At 40.2% G+C, this 20,499-nt stretch overlaps 1 protein-coding gene across 5 annotated transcripts in view; it reads right to left on the bottom strand.

Moving 5' to 3' along the window:
- Positions 1 to 20,499, bottom strand: part of arfip1 (ADP ribosylation factor interacting protein 1) — a 61,861-nt gene that overhangs the window by 9,184 nt on the left and 32,178 nt on the right. For 4 of the 5 annotated variants that reach the window (XM_008111970.3, XM_003221745.4, XM_062981089.1 and 1 more), the window contains 6 exons: positions 20,235 to 20,343; positions 19,491 to 19,583; positions 9,302 to 9,414; positions 6,609 to 6,830; positions 5,464 to 5,621; positions 3,665 to 3,839 (listed from right to left, as the gene is read on the bottom strand). In XM_008111970.3, the coding sequence (XP_008110177.1) occupies positions 3,665 to 3,839; positions 5,464 to 5,621; positions 6,609 to 6,830; positions 9,302 to 9,414; positions 19,491 to 19,583; positions 20,235 to 20,343 (870 nt within the window). The remainder of the gene's footprint in view (positions 1 to 3,664; positions 3,840 to 5,463; positions 5,622 to 6,608; positions 6,831 to 9,301; positions 9,415 to 19,490; positions 19,584 to 20,234; positions 20,344 to 20,499) is intronic. The other variant, XM_003221744.4, reaches the window with a different exon arrangement.

The raw sequence follows: 20,499 nt of genomic DNA, 5'->3' as shown, positions 1-20,499 counted from the left end.
AAAAAATAACTGCCATTTCAGGCTGGCAGGAGCCAAGGCTAAGCTCCGCCCTACTTCCTACACTTCCTTCCAGTGCCTCACCAACTGACAAATTCTAACTGACAAAAAATAACTGCCATTTCAGGCTGGCAGGAGCCAAGGCTAAGCTCCGCCCCTTTGGAACCTTAAAGAGACAGGGCAGCAGGTAATGTTTTGCCTCCTCGTGGCAGGACAGGTCTATTCCTTCTTTTAGCTTTTCAAAGTGCTAAAACATTGTCCCAGTTGAGAAATTCCCTGAGAGCTGGGTTCAAGACCCACAGAAGAGCTGTGGTAGGAAAAGGCAATTGATTAAAATTTCCTCTACTATCATTCTGTGACATATACAGCATCCCACCTGCATATTCTTAATATCCATACTGCATACAAGCTGGAACATGAATGGCATTACATTCTATTTTATGTTTCTGTGATTAGTCATAGGAATGAGTTGCGAAAGCAACAAATTCCATGGGAGCAATTTAATATGGCTAGAGATTCCAGTCGCTATTGTGACTTCAGTAGATGGAAACAATTTGCCTGTGTGGTCATCTGTACACTCAGATTGCTGCTTCCTGTCCCCTCAGGTGTTCATCCACTTTTGTGTTCTTTCTGAACTGTGTCAGATATAATGTTAAAAGATGGTTTTGCATAATGGGTATGAGTCTGCACGTGTTTCATGTATTTGCCTCTTCATTTTTTTATATACCAGTGAGTTTCAATAAACAAATGTTAAAACAATTCAAAACCCATACACATCATAAGATGCAACTGTTCTTACATGAAAGTAGAACTTTTTTTATCTTTCTTATATTCGTGGAGGTTAGGGAAGCAGTTTCTTTAAATCTCAATCAGAAATTCGTGTTTCATGATTAAGGATGGGCAAACATCAAATAAGAGATTACATAGAGAAATCTATATTCAAAGATCGGACAGAAGAATTTCTGGACTTTTGCCTGAATGTGGCACAAAAATAAGTACATTTTGATTCATTTCCTTTTCAGTGATTGGATGTCTTACAGCAAAGTTTGAATCCCACCACTGTAAGAAACATTACTACCTACAACCTCCTATGTTTTAAGGGTAACAGCACACCAGTTGTTGGTTTTGGTGAAGTAAGATTAAAAACTGGTAATATCATTACTTTTCTGGGGTAATGAGAGGCTTGGAGAACATGTTTGTAGTGTCTTCTTAATAAAGAGATATATATGTGTGCATTTAAAAACTCTTTTAATGCACTTTAATGTAACATTCCACTTTGAAGTAACATTTTGATGGCTTTTGGCAGGGGAAATCACCAGTACATGCAGCAGCAGCAGCACATGTATATTGAGTGACCTTTCTCTTCAAATCTAACAGGACCTTTCAGAACTGCCACAGACAGCTTCACTTGAAAATTTGCACCAAATGTGTGGAATATAGCCATTTCAAAATCTTTCATGCTTGATGCTGCACATTTGCAGAGATCTGCAAATGTGCAGATATGGGTGGTTACATTTACTAAGCACAATCTGTGCAAATAACACTAGGCTGGTATAACAGGTAGTTCTACCACCTGTCAGGAGCACTTGACGACTTACAGACTTACTTGTGTACAATGTCACTACAGATTTTTTTTTCATTTGTGTAGGGAGCAAAAGATATCAACTTATCTTCACATCTGAAGAGCCAACAAACCACCTTTCCCTCAGGGCACCTATGAAGTCATCATGCCAGGAATCAAAAGAAAACCAACTTTAGATGAGCTGGAGCTCAAATTATTTCCTCAAAACAAAGTGAAGGAGATCTGATGCTTTTCATAGAAAGAAGGGACTATTTGCAAAACTGGGAAACCACATTTATCCACTATGCGGAGGTATCAAAATGCTCCCTCTCCCCATTCCTCCTTTCAATGTCACACATGCTCTGTGCTGTACTCCCTGTCATGATTCAAAACAAGTATGTGGCCGCATGACAAAAAATGATTTGGATGATTAAAAATACTCCACAACAGTTTAAATACAGAATAGATCATTACCTTAATACAATTTTTAAAAAACCCAAAAAAATCCAAGTACAAACAGTCTCACAGAAATCCCAAGATAAAGAACATATATTTCAAAAGTGAGAAGCCCAGAGGAAATGCTTTTAAAAGGGCCTGGGTTTGTGCGTTACAGAACACAAAAATCATGTCAGACAAACCTCTCTTAGTAACTTCAAAGGCTATAGCTGGGGTATTAGACATGGCAGACAAAAGGCACTAATAGCAGAAAAATTGCTGAAGTGTCCAAGAATATAAACAGAATTGTGCTCCCCTCATGGAGACACCCCAAAAGATGAACAAGACAGTTTTCCCCATGATAAATTGATCATGGTAACTAGTTCCAGCTCAGAGTGAGGGAGTTTGAACATCCTTGGTAATGAAGACTGGAGTTTGGCCTAGCTTTCTTTAGAAGCTGTTGAATACTCCCAGTTTCAGTGGGACATTTCCAATCTCGTTGACTGAGACTGACAGCCCTCCAAGATAAATGGAAAAAACCACGAAGGGTGCAGACAACTGGCTGCATTTGATGAAGTACATTGTTCTTTTCCATAGGCTTAACAGAGCTGAAGCTCCTCTAACAAAACCAAATGATATTTCAGAAAGCAGCACTAATGACAGGATCCAAGTCTTGATGTCAGAAATTCACCTATATGGTCTTAGATCTTAGTAAGACTTGCAGCATCAAACAGCCCTGATAAATACTACTAAGATATTGCATTGACAAAGTGTTTCCTTATTTTTATCACTTGCCACAAAGTAGGTCTGATGGGCTCTCACTTGCATCTGTTCAGACTTTCCATAAGACTTGTTTCCATGAGAATACATATGTCTGTTCCATACCACATCGTTAGACAAAATACTGTCTTTGGTTAGAAAATTGTCTCCAAAAGCAATAGAACTGGAATGCAATCATGCTGACCCATATACAAGGACCAATTGTCCTAAATTGCAGGCTTTGATTTCTTAGTATGCCAGAAAAGGAAATCTTAATATATGTTTTGGGCCACAGTGCAAACACTGGGATGAATCAAGTACAAGTATAATCGCTCCTTCTGCCCACAGTATTTCATCGAACACAATTGTTTTAAAGTCTACTAACATGTTTATCTCTCACTTTGGTTTGTCATACAAGATAATCACTACTATTAATAGCTGTGATGAACCATCATTATATTTCTAATAAATTGTTATCAGTGGTAGAGGCTAAAACTTTGTCTTTTTAACTTTGTATCGAACATTACAAGCAGTATTCTAGTTTTTCCCTTTCTGAAACTGAATTTGTACATTTATCTTCAGGGAGTCAAAAGACTCTTATGAACAGCAGAGAGCACTGTCACTTCCTGATTCTATCGTGTTAAATTTAACAGTCAATGTTTGTATACAGTAAAACAAAGGAGTAAAAATACATTACATCACCAAAATCAGTTGGGAAGTAAATTAATCATAGCGAAAGAAGTCTCATTGATTTCAAAACATTACTTAGTATTTGCCTGACCACAATTTGAGTAATTTTTAAAAAATAATCAAATATGATTTCTCGTTATTCAAAAATCGGATCAGATTACAGAATGAATTTTGCATAGCTAATAAATTATATAGCATATATTAGGAAAATAAGTCCCTTACCTTGTTTTCCTCCAAAAACTTCAATTTAACTGATACATCACTACGCATTTTGTCATATTTCTCTTTATGTATCTGGAACAGTTGCTGTGATTGCTCAATCTTTGGCAAGGTATTTGCATCACGTGGGCCAAGATTCAATTCTTCTAGATCAGTGCGATAAGCATCATATTCGATCCTAAGAAAAAGGAAGAGTTAAAACAATCTGCACAGACTTGCAAAAGGAATGGTAACGCCTAGTTTAAGATTATGTTTTATGACAATACTTGGACTGTACCTTTCCAGTTTTTACAAGTAAAGAGCTATTAGACTCCCATTTGGGTAGGACAGAAACTGAATTCTAAATTTCTAAAATTATGAAGAACGGAAGAACCCCTTATTTTTATCCTCCCCTATTTTAAACCTGATCCCCTTAAAGCTATTTAACATCGAAAGGACCAGAAGGATAGAAGGTTTAAGATACATTTCTACAGTCTGTGCCAGTTTGAAAAAGAAACCAAATTACGTCCACTTTTTGTGCTTGTCAATAAGAGTGCCTAAGATATTTTGTTTGTAAGGCAGTAGGCTTCTCCTTCCTTTCTCTTTTTGCATAGATAACATCCACAACATGACTGCTACAGACTTCATGCAATAGTTGAACAAACCAAAATCCACACTTTAAAAATTACAAAATGACTCACAATATTCAGTATTATTAATAGTATTATGAAATACTTCCACTTTCATGGGTATAGTACAGGCATGGACAAACTCAGGGTCTCCAGGTGTTTTGGACTTCAACTCCCACATTCCTAATGGCTGTTAGGAATTGTTGGAGTCGGAGTCCAAAACACGTGGAGATCTTATGTTTGCCCATGCCTGATATATTAGCACAGTAAGATACAAAGAATCCATTTTAACCTAATCAGTTTAGAGTTTGAGATAAAATTAAATGTACTCCATTGTAAATAATCCTAACTCCTTTTTGTGAATATGAAATACTTAGTTCCACCCCCATCAGAACACAGATTATGTATAAGCAATTTGTGTGCGTGCACATATATACCTTGAAATTGCTTATTGACTTATAGCAGCCTCTTGAAGTACATAGGGGTTTCTTATGTAAAGAATACTCAGAGATGGTTTTGCAAGCTCTTTCCTCAAAATATAGCCTACAGCACCTGGTATTCCTTGGTGGTTCCTCATCCAAGTCTCACTAGGGCTGACTCTGCAAAGTTTCATAAAGGATCTGGTGCTTTTAGGGTATTTATCCAATGCTTAAGTCATTTACACAGAGGTAACATGAACTCCCATTCTCATAGAGGCAAGTCCTTTAATAACAACAGAAGGTTGTTGATTCAATAAAAAGAAAAGGGCAGCTACAAAAGAGATGGGAACCATGTGGCCCACCAGCTATTATTCAACTGCAACTCCTAGCATCCTTAGCTAACACAGGCAACAACAAAACATGCTGGTAAGGTCTGAATTACTTCCATTTCTGCAGAACAGGGAAAATTAGCAAGAAGATGATTCCATAACATGGGTATCTCATATGCATAAATAAACCATTGAGGTTATAGCATCTATATGTAGGACTGAAACTGGTTTTTGTGGACAATGGGCTTGATCCAGAATTAATTATAACAGAGTGACTATAATCTATGGGATTTTATTTAATCTTGGATATTAATGGATCTGCTCCAAGTATTTTTATATCTGAAATGAAGTCTGTCAGCATTGATTTAAACTGAACAAATGGTAAATGCATTTCTCAAGGCTATGTACTTATAAAGGCTAAAAATTAAAATAGAACATATTTTTACCTGGCACTTTCATATTGTTTCACAGTCAGTAATGTATCTTCAATAGTTTTATTTACCAAAGTGTTCACACTGGCAATAAAAAAATTAATTGCTCCCAGGAGTGTTTCACCATTTTTAGCAAGAAGCTTCTGAGTATCTGCATTGTATCCAAATTCCTCCTGTTAACAGAAAGGAAGTACAATTACGTTATTGAATGTCACCCCAATATAATTACAATGATCAGGAAATGTTTAAAACTCACCTTAAAACAGCCAATGAAAATAACTTACTGAACTTCAGATTCTCCCAAAGTGTCTTCTCCGTTTAAAATACAGTCCCCACACCCATATTTAAAGGAGTTAGGTGCCTGAAACCCCCACAAAAGTGGAAACACCACAAGTATTGTAAGCCTCCACCCTACATGAATACTACGGACTCCGTCCCACAATAGCCCCTACCCATCACTCCCTTTCTCACTTTTCCACTATGATGCCTTTGCTAGATTTCAAACCCCTTTCCCAATGATCCACATTCTTGCTTCTCCTTTCACTTTTGGCAGGGAAAGGGTTTAAATGTGACAGCAGAAGGAGAGATGCGAAGAGGTGGTTAAAATAGGGCAGCAGGAAGAAGTATTTTTTGTGAGAAGGTGGTAAATGAAGTGATGGACTGCACTTTTGGTAAGACGTGGCAAGATAAATGGGGAGGGGTAGCAAAAAGAGTCAGGCATTTTTCCTTTGACAGGAGATATATAGAATCACCAATTGCTTTGGGAAACAACACTTCTAAAAGGTGTATAATTAATACACTAACAATATGACAAATATTCAAACAGGAAAAGATCAACTAATGTTAGTGTTTAAATGCAAGCCAACAATTCTTATAATACCTGCATTCACTTGACATTTCCAATACAATTTATTTATTTATTTATTTATTTGCGACATTTCTACCCTGCCTTTCTCAACCCCGGAGGGGACTCAAGGCGGCTTTACACATAGGCAACTATTCGATGCCTTAAAACAATATACAATTAAAATAAACATTTTAAAATAAAATTATAAAAGACATTAAAACATTTAAAAACAATTAAAATAGTACTTCAATTATTAACCACATTGTTGTGTAAAAATAAGCAATGATAATCTATATTGAAAACAAACTCTTACATGTAGTTCTAGTGATTTCAAACTCAAGTCCGCAAATGCATCTCCAAGCTGTCTTTGGGTATGCACCATCTGGAAAAGTTGAGTTGACAAGGTCTGGGCCAGCTTCAGGACATTCTCGTACTTCTTTTTATTATCCCGCAGAATTTCTATTTGTGCTTCCAATTCTAGATCTACTGTTCGTGAGCCTCGACCCAGTTTCTCAGAAATAATCTGACGAGTACACTGCAAATTGAGCAAAACAACATTTAAAATTAACAATTAGGTTTATGATTAAGTAGATGTTATTACTTACTCAGTATAGTATAAAACCATTCCTTAACTGTACAACCTTAGTATCCACCAGTTATAATATACTCAATTTAACTTCTTGGCATCCCCATCCACATTTCCAAATACTGACTATTTCAGTGGGTAAATTAATTTGTGCTCAAAATACAGATGTGTGGTCAAAATCAAACCAGTATAGCACTGACAGCAGTTTTTACTACTAAAAACACACAAAGAAAACTTTTAAATCTTATTCTGTCTAAACTATAGTGAAGAATTAGACTATGAAACAGAAAAATGTTTTGGAATGACATTCAGCCTTGTTTAAAATAAGCAGTAATCAAGAGGAAAGGGGAGAAAGAAAGTGATGCCGCTTCCTGAAGAAATCCAAGAAAAGATAATTAAGTCCCAGAAACGTACAACACTGAAACTGTATTTCATGGTATGGTTTTTCAAGCTATCTAATATGGTTGACCAGCAATCCCCCTGTGCGCCAGACACATAATATATTTGTGCAATATTATTGCATTTGTTTAATCTCCTGGAAACTGACAGCACAACCAGAAGCTAATGGCACCAGCCTGCAGATCACCACTTTGAGTGGCACTACCCTTAGGCCATTTTCCTGTCAAATATTTCAGCAAAAAAAAGTCACTTTGTGTTGAAAGGATGCTGAAAGATGGAAATATAATGGGTTTGGTGCATTCACTACAGGATGTGCATCCAAGCTCAAATTCCCCTTCCTCTTTAAGGCCTAGAATTCTTGCTTTCCCTGTCCATCTCCTTCCCAACCTAGTTGACAGAGAACTTTTGCTGGCATCTCCTAGCAGCCTACATTGATAGCCTTTGACACTGGAAAAGGAATCCGGATTGTTCTCCTTCAGGTGTTTATTCAAGACATGAATAATCCTACTTTCCTGGCCTTCTACCCACAATGCCTGAGTTATAGCTGTGTGTAGACATCCTCTTTTAAAATTAATTAATGCTTTTGCTAGAGCGCCTTTACACACGTGTTCTAGAACTATGATTCAAAACTCATCCACAGCAAAAACATGTAAGCAAACAAATACACACTGACTGTTAAATACAAGTATGCATGTTGGACAATAGATTTCAGACAAATTTCAGTTTCTATTACAGTGTTGTTGGTTATGAACAACGCTTTGCAGCAGTTGTTGTAAAATGAATATGAGGTTTACATGATAAACTGAATGGAATAAGCTATTAAATCAGTAACCAGCATGTGACCCAAGGTTTACATAATGAAGAACATATTACTGTTTTCTATTTGTGCAAATAATCCTTTCAGCAAGCAGATACAATTTGAACTGAGTACTGTCTGCGAAAGAGACCATGTGCATTTTCCTGGCTAAAGGGTAAAAATGTCAACTTGGGTTACTGCTGCTATGTAGAGGTTTGAGCGGGAGAGAGCTCATTAAAAAGATTAACTCATCCTGAAAATGGAGAGCAGATGACTTTCATGTTAGTCCCTCTTTTAAGAGCACTTTAAGTCAGAATGCTGCAACAAAACTGATCAGTATTGTTAAGAGCCAAGCATATACCACAAAGAATTTATAAAGATTCCTTGTTCCTCTCCTGACCATTCACCTCCAACAACTAAAGTCTAACTTCTGGAATCTACTCCCCTCCCTTGTTAGCTGCATCTTGCTTACTGAATCAATAGCTACTGTGATAATGCAATCCTAATCTCGTTCACAGATACTAATGTAATTCATTGCACTGGCAGTTTATGTATAGGACATAAAGACTCAAAGTCGGTGAAAATCACCTATTTGAAGCTCACAGATCCTGAGGACCTACTGGAGTAGTGTAGCTGAAATAGAAGCAACCTGCATGGATGACTAAATCTTCATAGTAAGGATTTTCCCCCTGATTAAGGGAGTGGCAATAACCTTGCTGAGAACCTGCTACAAGATGACATATGAAATTCTCCACCCTAATCACAAAAGCAGCTCTATGGAAACATAAATTATCTCTTGGCTTGCAATCTGAAATCCATACTACAGAACAAATCATATATAGGTATAGCTATGCAACTTAATTACTGATGCAAATTCGCACCAAATTCAGCAGTTCTCTTTGCAGACAACCATTTTGAATGTCTCCAAAATGATTTTTAACTATTTAGATGCAGTATGTTTATAAAGGAGCCTGAAAACATAGGTCCTTTGGGTGACTTTAAGAAATCAGTGCATTACTGAATATACTACTGTAATGCAATCAAGTTCATATAGAACTCAAAACCAATTACATTCCTTATCACATATTCTCCTTCCAAGAGGTCACTGTGATACAAAGTTTTAAACATTCATGTCAGTCTCTCAGCCTTCAAGCCCTGATAAAATGACAAAATCTAATAGGCAAAACAATCACACTGCAACTGCAACAGTAAAATTAATACAGACCTTGTATGTGTTCAGACTCCATCTCCTTACAAGCTCTAGTTTTTCCATTGCTGGATTCTTTGTCTCCTCTGCTAGAACAACTGGTCCACTTTTTTGTTGTACTCTTACATTGCCTGTTTAGAAACCACACATAAGAGGTCAGGTCAAAAACACTAAGTAGATGATTTTAGCAGTTGAATTAAACACAAGGCTACAAATACAATATTTCTAAAGGCATAACTCATCCATCATATAAAAGATTGTTCAGGCGTATGTTCTGAAATTAGTATTACCAATAATTTGATACTGTGAATTAAAGAGCTTTAAAATACTCTGATTCTCTTCTATTATCAGGTTGACAGAAAGTTCTATAGAACCGATTCAATTTGTTATTGTATTTGATGTGTTGATAACAGCATGAAACTGGAAAATGTATCCAATTTCACATAGAAGAATTGACCAAAATCTTGTTACTTATAACTGAATTGCACAAAACAAATAGGTAGAATTAGATAACAAAAAGTAGTGGTAGTCCAGGGACTATATTATTTTCTTCACAGAATGTTTCATTAAAGTTCTAGAAGACAAGTCTCTTCAAACCTCAGCATAGTATAGGTATAAATGTAAGCACCTTCAAACTGTACATGGCAGCAAATCCCTCGAAGCTCATCGAGACTTGCTTCATAGCTAAGAGGCACTGTATCAGTTTGCAAGATTACCTCTACTTGTCACATCTAGCAGCATCTTCTCATTTAGGGGGAAAAAAAGAGTTCTATGAGTAATAAAAACAGACCTCTGCATGCCCGCCAAACAGAACACCTGTTATGGTTGAGCCTCATGGCTCTACTACTGGGAGACGTGGGCGTAAGACTCCTCGAGAGTCAGATACTCTCGAGGAGCGAGAAAGGAAGCGGCTGCGAGATATCTTTGCAGAACCATCTGACGAGGATTCTTTTGAGGGGTTTACTGAGAGAATGGAGGAAGAGATGGTTAGCTCGGAAGAGGATGACATGGAATGGACTCGTGTAAGGGAGGATTTGGGTGCCACTGGCAATGATAGTATGGAAGGCGATTGGGGACCTTCAGGATTAGACCCGTGGACAAGCTGGAGGGATGGGACGGGATCCACAGCTGGGGATGCTGTGGGGCGTAGTCAAAGGTGTTCCAGTTCTGATGAGGAAAGTGATGAGGAAACGCCCGGGCTAAGGAGAACAGCTGATAGCGATGAGGACTTGTAACTGGCATAAAATGGGGTTTGGGAGCAATAGCAAATTGCGTTGGGCAAGGTAATCTGGACGAACGCTTGGGATCTGTGTGGGAAGTTTTCCTGAAGACGGGTGTGATTCGTTTGCTGACTACGTAAGTTATCCTGGACATTGGGCTCAGACGGCGGGAGGAATTGTGTGGGGTTTTGTTGTGCAACCTCTGCTTAATTTTAATAGCTTTGACCTTCTGTCGTCTTCTTGACGGACGCCATCTGCTTACTCTGGACTTACGGACTGAACTGACTACGGCCTCGGATTCTCCTACCTGTGTCTATCGTTGGAACTGGTGAACTACAAACGTCTGCATCTGCCTTACGACCTTCGGAACGGATTGGGACTTCGCTGACTGCTTCTGCCCTCGTCTGCTGTGTTTGTATCGGGAAATTGCCTGCTGTGTGGAGGAGTAACCTCTAAGTTACTCAAACATAGCTCTTGGCAGCAGAGAAGCATCTGCTGCCAATTAGTTGCATTCCTTTGAACTTTTTGTTCACCAGCTTCTGTTTGTTTATTCCCAGGCTGAAGCAAGCTGTTTTGATTTAACCCGGATTAAACTCCGGTTTAATCCGGTTTATCTTTTGAACGTTTTCCTTGTCTCTTTTTACTTTTAAGGCCAGTGTTTGCCTAGCCCTTGTCTTTTACGGGCATTTTTGGTTCTGTAACTCCAATAAACTTTGTTATCTTTTATCTTGTGGCGTTCTGTCTTTGACAGATTGCCCAACGCCATAAAAAAGTTTTTCTGTAGAAGTTAATTACGTCAAGAAGACGATGGAGGAGTTAAAGGCTCGTTTTGATCAATTACAGGCTGCTTTTTACGCTGCGCAAGCAGCACAGCCAGCTAAAGGACATGTTATGACTCCCGAACGCTTTGATGGGTCTAGGAGCAAACTGCCAACTTTTTTGGCACAAATTGAACTTTATTTTTCCCAGCTTAGTGCACAAGCTTTTCCTACGGACACTAGCAAGGTGGCATTTATTTTGAGTTTGTTGACTGGTCCTGCAGGACAATGGGCCACTAATTTGATTTTGGGAAATGACCCAGTCAAGGACAATTTGAGTGATTTCAAAAAACTACTAACTGACACTTTTGGGGATCCCCTCCGTACGGAGAATGCTAGTTGGGCTCTGTATCGGTTGAAACAGGGAAAGGGGACTGTTTTGGATTATTTAAATAAGTTTAATTCGTACCGTCATCAGTTAGACTGGGGGGAAAATGCATTTATGCTTTTGTTTACTGCTGGTTTAAATGATTACCTCCAGGACGAATTGGCACGCTTGGAGCCGGCAGAAAATTGGGATGCCTTAATATCTAAAGTGTTGCGTTTGGACGCCAGGTTCGAGTCCCGTAAACAATCTAGAGCAATGTGTGTGCCACCTATGTTTGAATCTAAGGCACCTGTGGTAAAGGGGGACGAGCCTATGGAACTCGGGGTGTTTAAAAAACTGTCTATAGCAGAAAAGAACCGTAGGAGGCAACTGGGGTTGTGTTTGTATTGCGGGAATGCTGGGCATTTTGCCAGAACTTGTAATGTAAAACCTTCCCAGCTTTCGGGAAAAGGCCAGCCCTAGTGCGACGTGAGTCCAACGCATTAGGGCTTTTAAAGCAGTCAACTGAGGGGAAGAAACATGTCTTTGTACCCATTTCGTTATCTGTTGGGGGAAAAGAACTTGTTTCTACTTTGGCACTGCTGGACTCAGGGGCTACGGTCTCATATGTGGATATTGAATTTGCTAGGAAGCATGGCATTCCTGTAGTGCGTAAAGCATGCGACGTATGGGTGGAAGGAGCGGATGGGAGACTATTGGAGACTGGGGTGGTTAACCATGAGACCTCAGAAATAATGTGGGAAGTACAGGGAGTAACGGGAACGTTTGTTTGGGATATTACGAGCTTACCCAGATACGATGTGATCCTGGGAATGGATTGGCTAGCTTTAGTAAATCCACAAGTGGACTGGGTGACGCGTAAGATAACTTTTAGGAGGCAGGAATGTTTTACTCTAAACCCTACTCAGCCTGATATGGAGGGAGTGCCTGCTGAGTATGGGGAATTCTCAGACGTATTCTGTAAGAAGGAAGCGGATAAGCTACCGCCGCATAGACCATACGATTGCGCCATTAGACTAGCGGAAGGTGCAAAATTGCCAGCAGGAAGGTTGTACGCCTTGACAGTACCAGAAAGGCAAGCTTTAAGAGAGTTCCTCGATGAGAACTTAGCTAAGGGGTTTATTCGCCCATCTAGCTCTCCAACTGCTGCTCCTGTGTTCTTTGTTGCCAAAAAGACAGGGGACCTCAGGTTGGTTTGTGATTACCGGGTCCTTAACAAACACACCATTCGGGATAGGTACCCGCTACCTTTAATCTCGGAATTACTATCGAGGGTGCAAGGGGCTAAGGTCTTTACCAAGCTTGACCTGCGGGGGGCGTATAACTTGATTAGAATACGGGAAGGTGATGAATGGAAGACGGCATTTAACACGTGTTTCGGATGCCACGAGTTCCGTGTAATGCCTTTCGGACTTTGCAATGCGCCTGCGGTCTTCCAGAGGTTCATAAACGATGTATTTAGAGACTTAATTGACCAATTTGTGGTGATTTATTTGGATGATATCTTAATTTTTTCTAAGGATGAAAGAGAACATCGTCAGCATGTTAAGCAAGTACTACATCGTCTGCGGGCTAATGGGCTTTTCGCTAAGGCTTCTAAATGCGTTTTTCATGTACCTGAAGTTGAGTTCCTAGGTCATGTAGTTTCAGGAAGGGAACTCAAAATGGATCCACATAAAGTTGACGCAGTCAACTCATGGCAAGAGCTCAAGACTAAGAAAGATGTTCAGAGGTTCTTAGGATTCGCTAATTACTACCGGGAGTTTATCCCAAACTTTGCCAAACTCACGGTACCTTTAACGCAGCTCCTGCGTAAGAAACAGCCATTTGTGTGGGGGCGGGAAGCTCACGATGCGTTCTTACAATTAAAGTCTAGCTTTCAGGCAGACAACATACTAATACATCCAGATGTGGACAAACCGTTCGTAGTAGAAGCAGACGCTTCTAGCTACGCGTTGGGGGCTGTATTGTCTCAAAGAGATTCATCAGGGACTTTGCGTCCCTGTGGATTTTACTCTCGGCAACTAACACCATTTGAGCAAAACTATACCATATGGGAGAAAGAATTATTGGCGATCAAGGTGGCGTTTGAGGTGTGGCGGCACTGGCTAGAGGGGGCGCGGCACCAAATCGTGGTCAGGTCTGATCACAAGAATTTGGAACATTTGCAAACGGCCAAGAAGTTAAACCAACGTCAAATCCGATGGGCTTTGTTTTTCTCCAGGTTTAATTTCAAAGTTCAATTCGTGGAAGGGAAGGCAAACTGGCGGGCCGATGCATTGTCCCGCAAGCCTGAGTTTAAGACTAATGAGCAGGTAGTGTGCCAGACCATTTTGCCTACTGCCTCTTTATGTGTTGTGGAAAATGAGATCGGGTTACATGATCAAATCATAGAGGCTCAGAAAGAAGATGTTTGGACTCAAGAGCAACTCATGCTGTTGTCAGCAGGGAATCGTACAATACTGCCTCACTTGCAAGATCAGAATGGAGTATTGGTACGCAGGGGACAGGTCTATGTACCGGTGGGGGCACTCAGGTTGGAGGTTATTAGAGCCCACCATGACGAACCCATGGCTGGGCATTTTGGCAGATTTAAGACCGTGCAGCTCATCACCAGGAACTACTGGTGGCCAAAGATGCGGCAAGACATTCTTCGCTTTTGTGATAGCTGCGCTGTTTGCCAGCAGAGTAAGACGCCTGTTGGGCGCCCTAGAGGGTTGTTGTCGTCTTTGCCTGTTCCTGAGAGACCATGGCAAATTATTTCCATGGATTTCATTTCTGATTTGCCTAAGTCTGGGGGTTACACATGTATTTGGGTGGTGGTGGATTTATTTTCTAAACTGGCTCATTTTATTCCTTGTTCGACCATTCCGGCGGCCCCTACATTGGCTTTATTGTTTACCAAACACATTTATCGTTTGCACGGAGCTCCTGAGGTGATTATTTCTGATAGGGCTCCACAATTTGTGTCACGCTTTTGGAGACACTTCCATGAGTGTTTAGGTACTAAATTGAACGTCTCCTCAGCGTTTCATCCACAAACGGATGGTCAATCGGAAAGGGTTAATGGGTTGTTGGAGCAATATTTACGTTGTTTTTGTTTAGATCAACCCACTGCTTGGGTAAAATGGCTACCGGTGGCTGAGTTCGCCTATAACAACGCTGTGCACACGTCTAGTCAGCATACTCCATTTGAACTGACTTATGGTTTTCATCCGCGGGGAGGTGTGGCGCCGTCAACCAATGTGGTTTCCTCTGACCCGGTGTACCGTTCCTCTGAAATGGCTGCGTTGCATGATGTTGCCCGTCGTTTACTATTGGAAGCCAAGGCAACGCAAAAGACTCAGGCCGACCGTCATAGGCAGGCAGGGGAAGAGTTGGAAGAAGGGGATTTAGTGTGGTTATCTTCTAAGTACATTAAACAGGCTGGGGGAAAGTTTGCGCCACGGTATTTGGGACCCTTTCCTATTGTTAAAAAGATTTCTTCCGTAGCATTTCGTTTGCGTTTACCTTCTACTTTTAAAATCCATCCAGTTTTCCATCGTTCTCTGTTAAAGTTAGATACCTCCAGTCGTCGTGGTGCTGTAGCTGAGGACATCACTGCCGTCTCTCCGCCTTCGGAGGAGGAGGCCTTTGTGAGAGGGGATAGTGTTATGGTTGAGCCTCATGGCTCTACTACTGGGAGACGTGGGCGTAAGACTCCTCGAGAGTCAGATACTCTCGAGGAGCGAGAAAGGAAGCGGCTGCGAGATATCTTTGCAGAACCATCTGACGAGGATTCTTTTGAGGGGTTTACTGAGAGAATGGAGGAAGAGATGGTTAGCTCGGAAGAGGATGACATGGAATGGACTCGTGTAAGGGAGGATTTGGGTGCCACTGGCAATGATAGTATGGAAGGCGATTGGGGACCTTCAGGATTAGACCCGTGGACAAGCTGGAGGGATGGGACGGGATCCACAGCTGGGGATGCTGTGGGGCGTAGTCAAAGGTGTTCCAGTTCTGATGAGGAAAGTGATGAGGAAACGCCCGGGCTAAGGAGAACAGCTGATAGCAATGAGGACTTGTAACTGGCATAAAATGGGGTTTGGGAGCAATAGCAAATTGCATTGGGCAAGGTAATCTGGACGAACGCTTGGGATCTGTGTGGGAAGTTTTCCTGAAGACGGGTGTGATTCGTTTGCTGACTACGTAAGTTATCCTGGACATTGGGCTCAGACGGCGGGAGGAATTGTGTGGGGTTTTGTTGTACAACCTCTGCTTAATTTTAATAGCTTTGACCTTCCGTCGTCTTCTTGACGGACGCCATCTGCTTACTCTGGACTTACGGACTGAACTGACTACGGCCTCGGATTCTCCTACCTGTGTCTATCGTTGGAACTGGTGAACTACAAACGTCTGCATCTGCCTTACGACCTTCGGAACGGATTGGGACTTCGCTGACTGCTTCTGCCCTCGTCTGCTGTGTTTGTATCAGGAAATTGCCTGCTGTGTGGAGGAGTAACCTCTAAGTTACTCAAACATAGCTCTTGGCAGCAGAGAAGCATCTGCTGCCAATTAGTTGCATTCCTTTGAACTTTTTGTTCACCAGCTTCTGTTTGTTTATTCCCAGGCTGAAGCAAGCTGTTTTGATTTAACCCGGATTAAACTCCGGTTTAATCCGGTTTATCTTTTGAACGTTTTCCTTGTCTCTTTTTACTTTTAAGGCCAGTGTTTGCCTAGCCCTTGTCTTTTACGGGCATTTTTGGTTCTGTAACTCCAATAAACTTTGTTATCTTTTATCTTGTGGCGTTCTGTCTTTGACAACACCAGAGCATGTATGATCGGTAAATGTACATACCAGAGTGTTGTACATGAAAATAATGGTCGTAACAAGAAATTCTTGATAGGATTCATAGTTTGGTTATGCTGGTTTATGATGACAACTACTGTATATAATGTTCATTTTTTTTGGTTCAACAATAAATGTGAATTCTTCTTCATGGAAAAATAAGACATCCCCTGAAAATAAGACCTAGAGCATCTTTGGGAGCAAAAATTAATATAAGACACTGTCTTATTTTCGGGAAAACACGGTACGTACTATGGCAATTAACTACTGCAATAATTACAAATCTACCTGAGAGATGCTCTATGCATTATTCACTTTTTCTAATCCCACCTTTCTCTTATAGCACCCCATCCACAATTTCAGAAGGAAGGCACTCAAGACATCTAGAAACTGTTTAAAATAAGATGTCTTTTAAGTAAGTGTGCCATTGTTAGTGTGATGAATATTTTATATATGAAGCAGACACATGTAAAACCCGATCAGACAACATGCTAGGAACCTGCAATTCTGTCATGGCAAATATGCCTGCTATGTGTTTTCTGTACATGGTTCATCATTCCTTCCAGATGCCTTTATGTGGATAAGACACATGTGAAGAAGTCATAAGCACACAGAGCTTCAGAAACAGGTGAGGACTTTTCTTCTGGCCCAAGGGACCACAAACCAAAGATAGACATCACTGTGTTGTCGAAGGCTTTCATGGCCAGGATCGCAGGGTTGTTGTGTGTTTTCCAGGCTATACGGCCATGTTCCAAAATACTTCTGGAACATGGCCATACAGCCCGGAAAACATACAACAACCCATAGACATCATTTATGAAACTGAGTAAGATCAAGTGAGTCACGACCTGCTTCTCTTAGTCACACAGAAGAATTAAGAGGTTACCAAGTGCAACCTTTCCTACAATTTCTGAAGTTAGGCTTGGGTTTTTTTTTTAAGTTTTGTGGTCCCTTCAAGTTTATAAAGCTTTTTAGTCTTCAAAGATCCACAAGAACCTATGATGGTCTTGTTTGTCTTGAAATAAATACTCCACTGATACAAATAGGGGTTGTCTTCCAAGCCTAAATGCAGCACAGAGCTGCAACTATAGGGAGGCTTGCACGGCAAACTATACCACACACCCCTCCCATTGTCCCAAACATGGAAATCTATGTTTGAAACAAGTCTTTGACAAGTCAATGGAAAACATTTCAAGCTAAACCTGGTAGTATGAGAATCAGAGTACTTTTAAGTAAGAGAAGCAGAAGCAAGCCCGGGAGGCTTCATAGTCCTGAGGTTCCCAGCTAGTTTTAGAGTAATTTATTGAGTATAGTGGATACAGCAATGCATAGGAGAGAGAGAAAAGACAATCAGATCAACCAGAGAGCTTTTCAGAGTTCAATTACAGATAAGAATAAAATTAGTATGTTTTGGTATGGCCCATCACTACAGAAATATTTTCTGCCATGATCCTCAAATCAAGCTAAATATGGAATCCATCCAGGTTAATAAAATGCTTTTTTTCTCTCTTTTTCAAGTTCATTCTTGTTGCATATATTCATTAGAAACATTCAAAAAAGGGGGAAAAAACACTGAACTCTGAGTTGTTGCCGAGCCTGTCCATATCTGAATGGCCAATTCCTGTTCTTTGAGGAGGATGCTGATGTCATTCCTATATCCTTGGCAATTTTGTGCTATGAATTTCCATACACTGCTACTCTAGCCGTCATGCTATTTAATATCTGTGTGAAGCTGGTAAGAGACATTGTAAAGAAATAGGGACTGACATCTTAACAATATGTGGTTGACACCCAGCTCCTTCTCTCCTGTTTGTCAAAGCCATGTGAGGCGGTGGGTGCTATGAATCAGTGCCTGGGTGTGCTAATGGCTTGGATCATGGCCAATAAATTGAGACACAATCCATAAAATATGGAATTACTGTCAAAGGGCGGTTTGCCTACTCAACTGAGCGGTTTGACCTTTTTTTAAGGGATGCACTCTTTTTAAAGCAGTCTTACCGATTTTGGTACTGTTCAGCTCTTTTGGACTGTTGGCACTCAACTTTTATTGGCTTATTTTTGAGATGAGTTTGTAGCTGCCTCTACCCCCAGTCTACAACCTCTTAGAACAATGACACTGCTGCAAAAATCTCCAGCAGTGTTACTGTTTTCCTCCTCTTCCGCTCCATCTCCCTACTTAACTAATACATTGGTCCATACTTCCCTTGCCTGCTTTGGCACCATGACACCTCTGCCTCCCCAATCCCCCTCTGATACTGCCTCTACTTTCCATCCTCAAGCCATCATCCTCCTCCTCATTCCACCTGATTTGGAGCTGGAGGTAGAATTCTCAGCTCCTTGCTTGTTTGCCATCCCAGCCAGAAGGCATGGAAGGAATGAGAAGTCAGATGCAAACAGACGTGAGGCTGATACAGCCACCTACTTGAATTTCTTTTGAAGATGCAAGGCACCTACATCCCTCCACCAGCTGGCCTTCTGAGCTGAACTTGGGCAGGTGCAGGTCTCCCCATCCTACTATAACACAGGCATGGCTGCCTCCACCAGCACCCAATTTTACAGTGTTCAGCTTGCAGAAACCTCACTTGAAGTTACAAAATAAGTGACCAAGAAAATATCCAACATTTTGAAAATAAAAGGCACCTAGGTTGAACTGCCTTGCTCAATTTCAAGTAACTCAATAAGTTCACCCAAAATTACATATTCAGTTAAACCAGAGAATTAAACATGATTACTACTTAGTAAGATATCAAGACAAATATAAAATTTAATTCTTTGTGTCATATTGTTATACTTTATTTTCTTGAAGACAGTATTAAATAGGCCATGCTAAATATAGAAGATAGTATGCAGAAAGAAAACCACATCTGTATTTTGCCAAGCAACAGACCCATGAAAAAAGCTAGTGTTATAATTATTCATAGCAAGGAAAGTAATCAAAGTCATGTAATTGTATGCCAACTTGTGAGTTAGTATTATATTAGCAAGGGTGTTATCTGCTTCAACCTCAGAATACCTTTTGGAATAATTAAATCACTCCCTTGTCCAGCCAGTCTGCTAGCTGCTGCACTGCTAGGTGATATAACAGGTGACATAGGTAGTGAGGGACCTGAAAATGTGACATACACCATGAAGATCCAACTTTATTGAATCAAGGTATCTTGTATCTACAACATATTGGAGGAACCAGAATGCAATCTTGTACATGAACTTAGGGCTACTTAGAGGCCCTTGATGTGAAGAAACGGGGGGGAAACACATGAAAAATTGTTTTAAAAAAGGGAAAAGATTATGAAAACAAGTTTTTCTCATTGTTTCCCATCCCCCCATACCTCTAATTCTTTGTAGCAAGCCATTTTCTTTCTACTGACTAAATCCCAAGCAATATTTCTCTCCATCACAAAATAACATTTAGAATTTGTTTTTCATATATACATTTAGCAAGCGTTGTCACTGCATACATTCTTTTGATGAATACTTCACATGTAAGTTAATAATGGTTTGCTCATCAGATTATGACTCTGGAGACCATTGTTTGATTTCCTGGCTTGGTTAAGAACACCACAGGTTCACCTTGGGCAAGTCACACACACTCTGAGTCCAGAAAACCTTGTAATAGGATTGTCTTAGGGTCAACATAAGTTAGAAATTATTTGAAGACATATAACTAAAACATCAAGTAACAATAAATGCTATTTAAAATTCTTTATCAAATATTAACATATTTTAGTAATATTAAAATTCCTTTAGTAATTATTACCTTGAAAAGGTCCAGCTTCAATGATGCCCTCTTTGGTGCTATCAAAGCCATGTGATGTAATTTGAGTTTCAGACAAACCAAGTCCAGCTTGTAGGGACCGCTTGAAGTCCTTAGAAATATGTGAATAAAATGGAATATCCATGTAAAGAGTCCAGATAAGGGAACATTTAGGCATAACCACAATCCTTCAAACTCATCTTGAATGCATTTTGTTTCTTGGAATCTACTTTATGATGTCATAATGTTCTGTTCTGATGACTTAACA

The sequence above is a fragment of the Anolis carolinensis genome, chromosome 5 (genome assembly GCF_035594765.1).
Source record: "Anolis carolinensis isolate JA03-04 chromosome 5, rAnoCar3.1.pri, whole genome shotgun sequence".
Taxonomy (NCBI): Eukaryota; Metazoa; Chordata; class Lepidosauria; order Squamata; family Dactyloidae; genus Anolis; species Anolis carolinensis.
The sequence above is the reverse complement of the archived record's forward strand: the minus strand, read 5'-3'. Positions and strand labels throughout refer to the sequence as shown.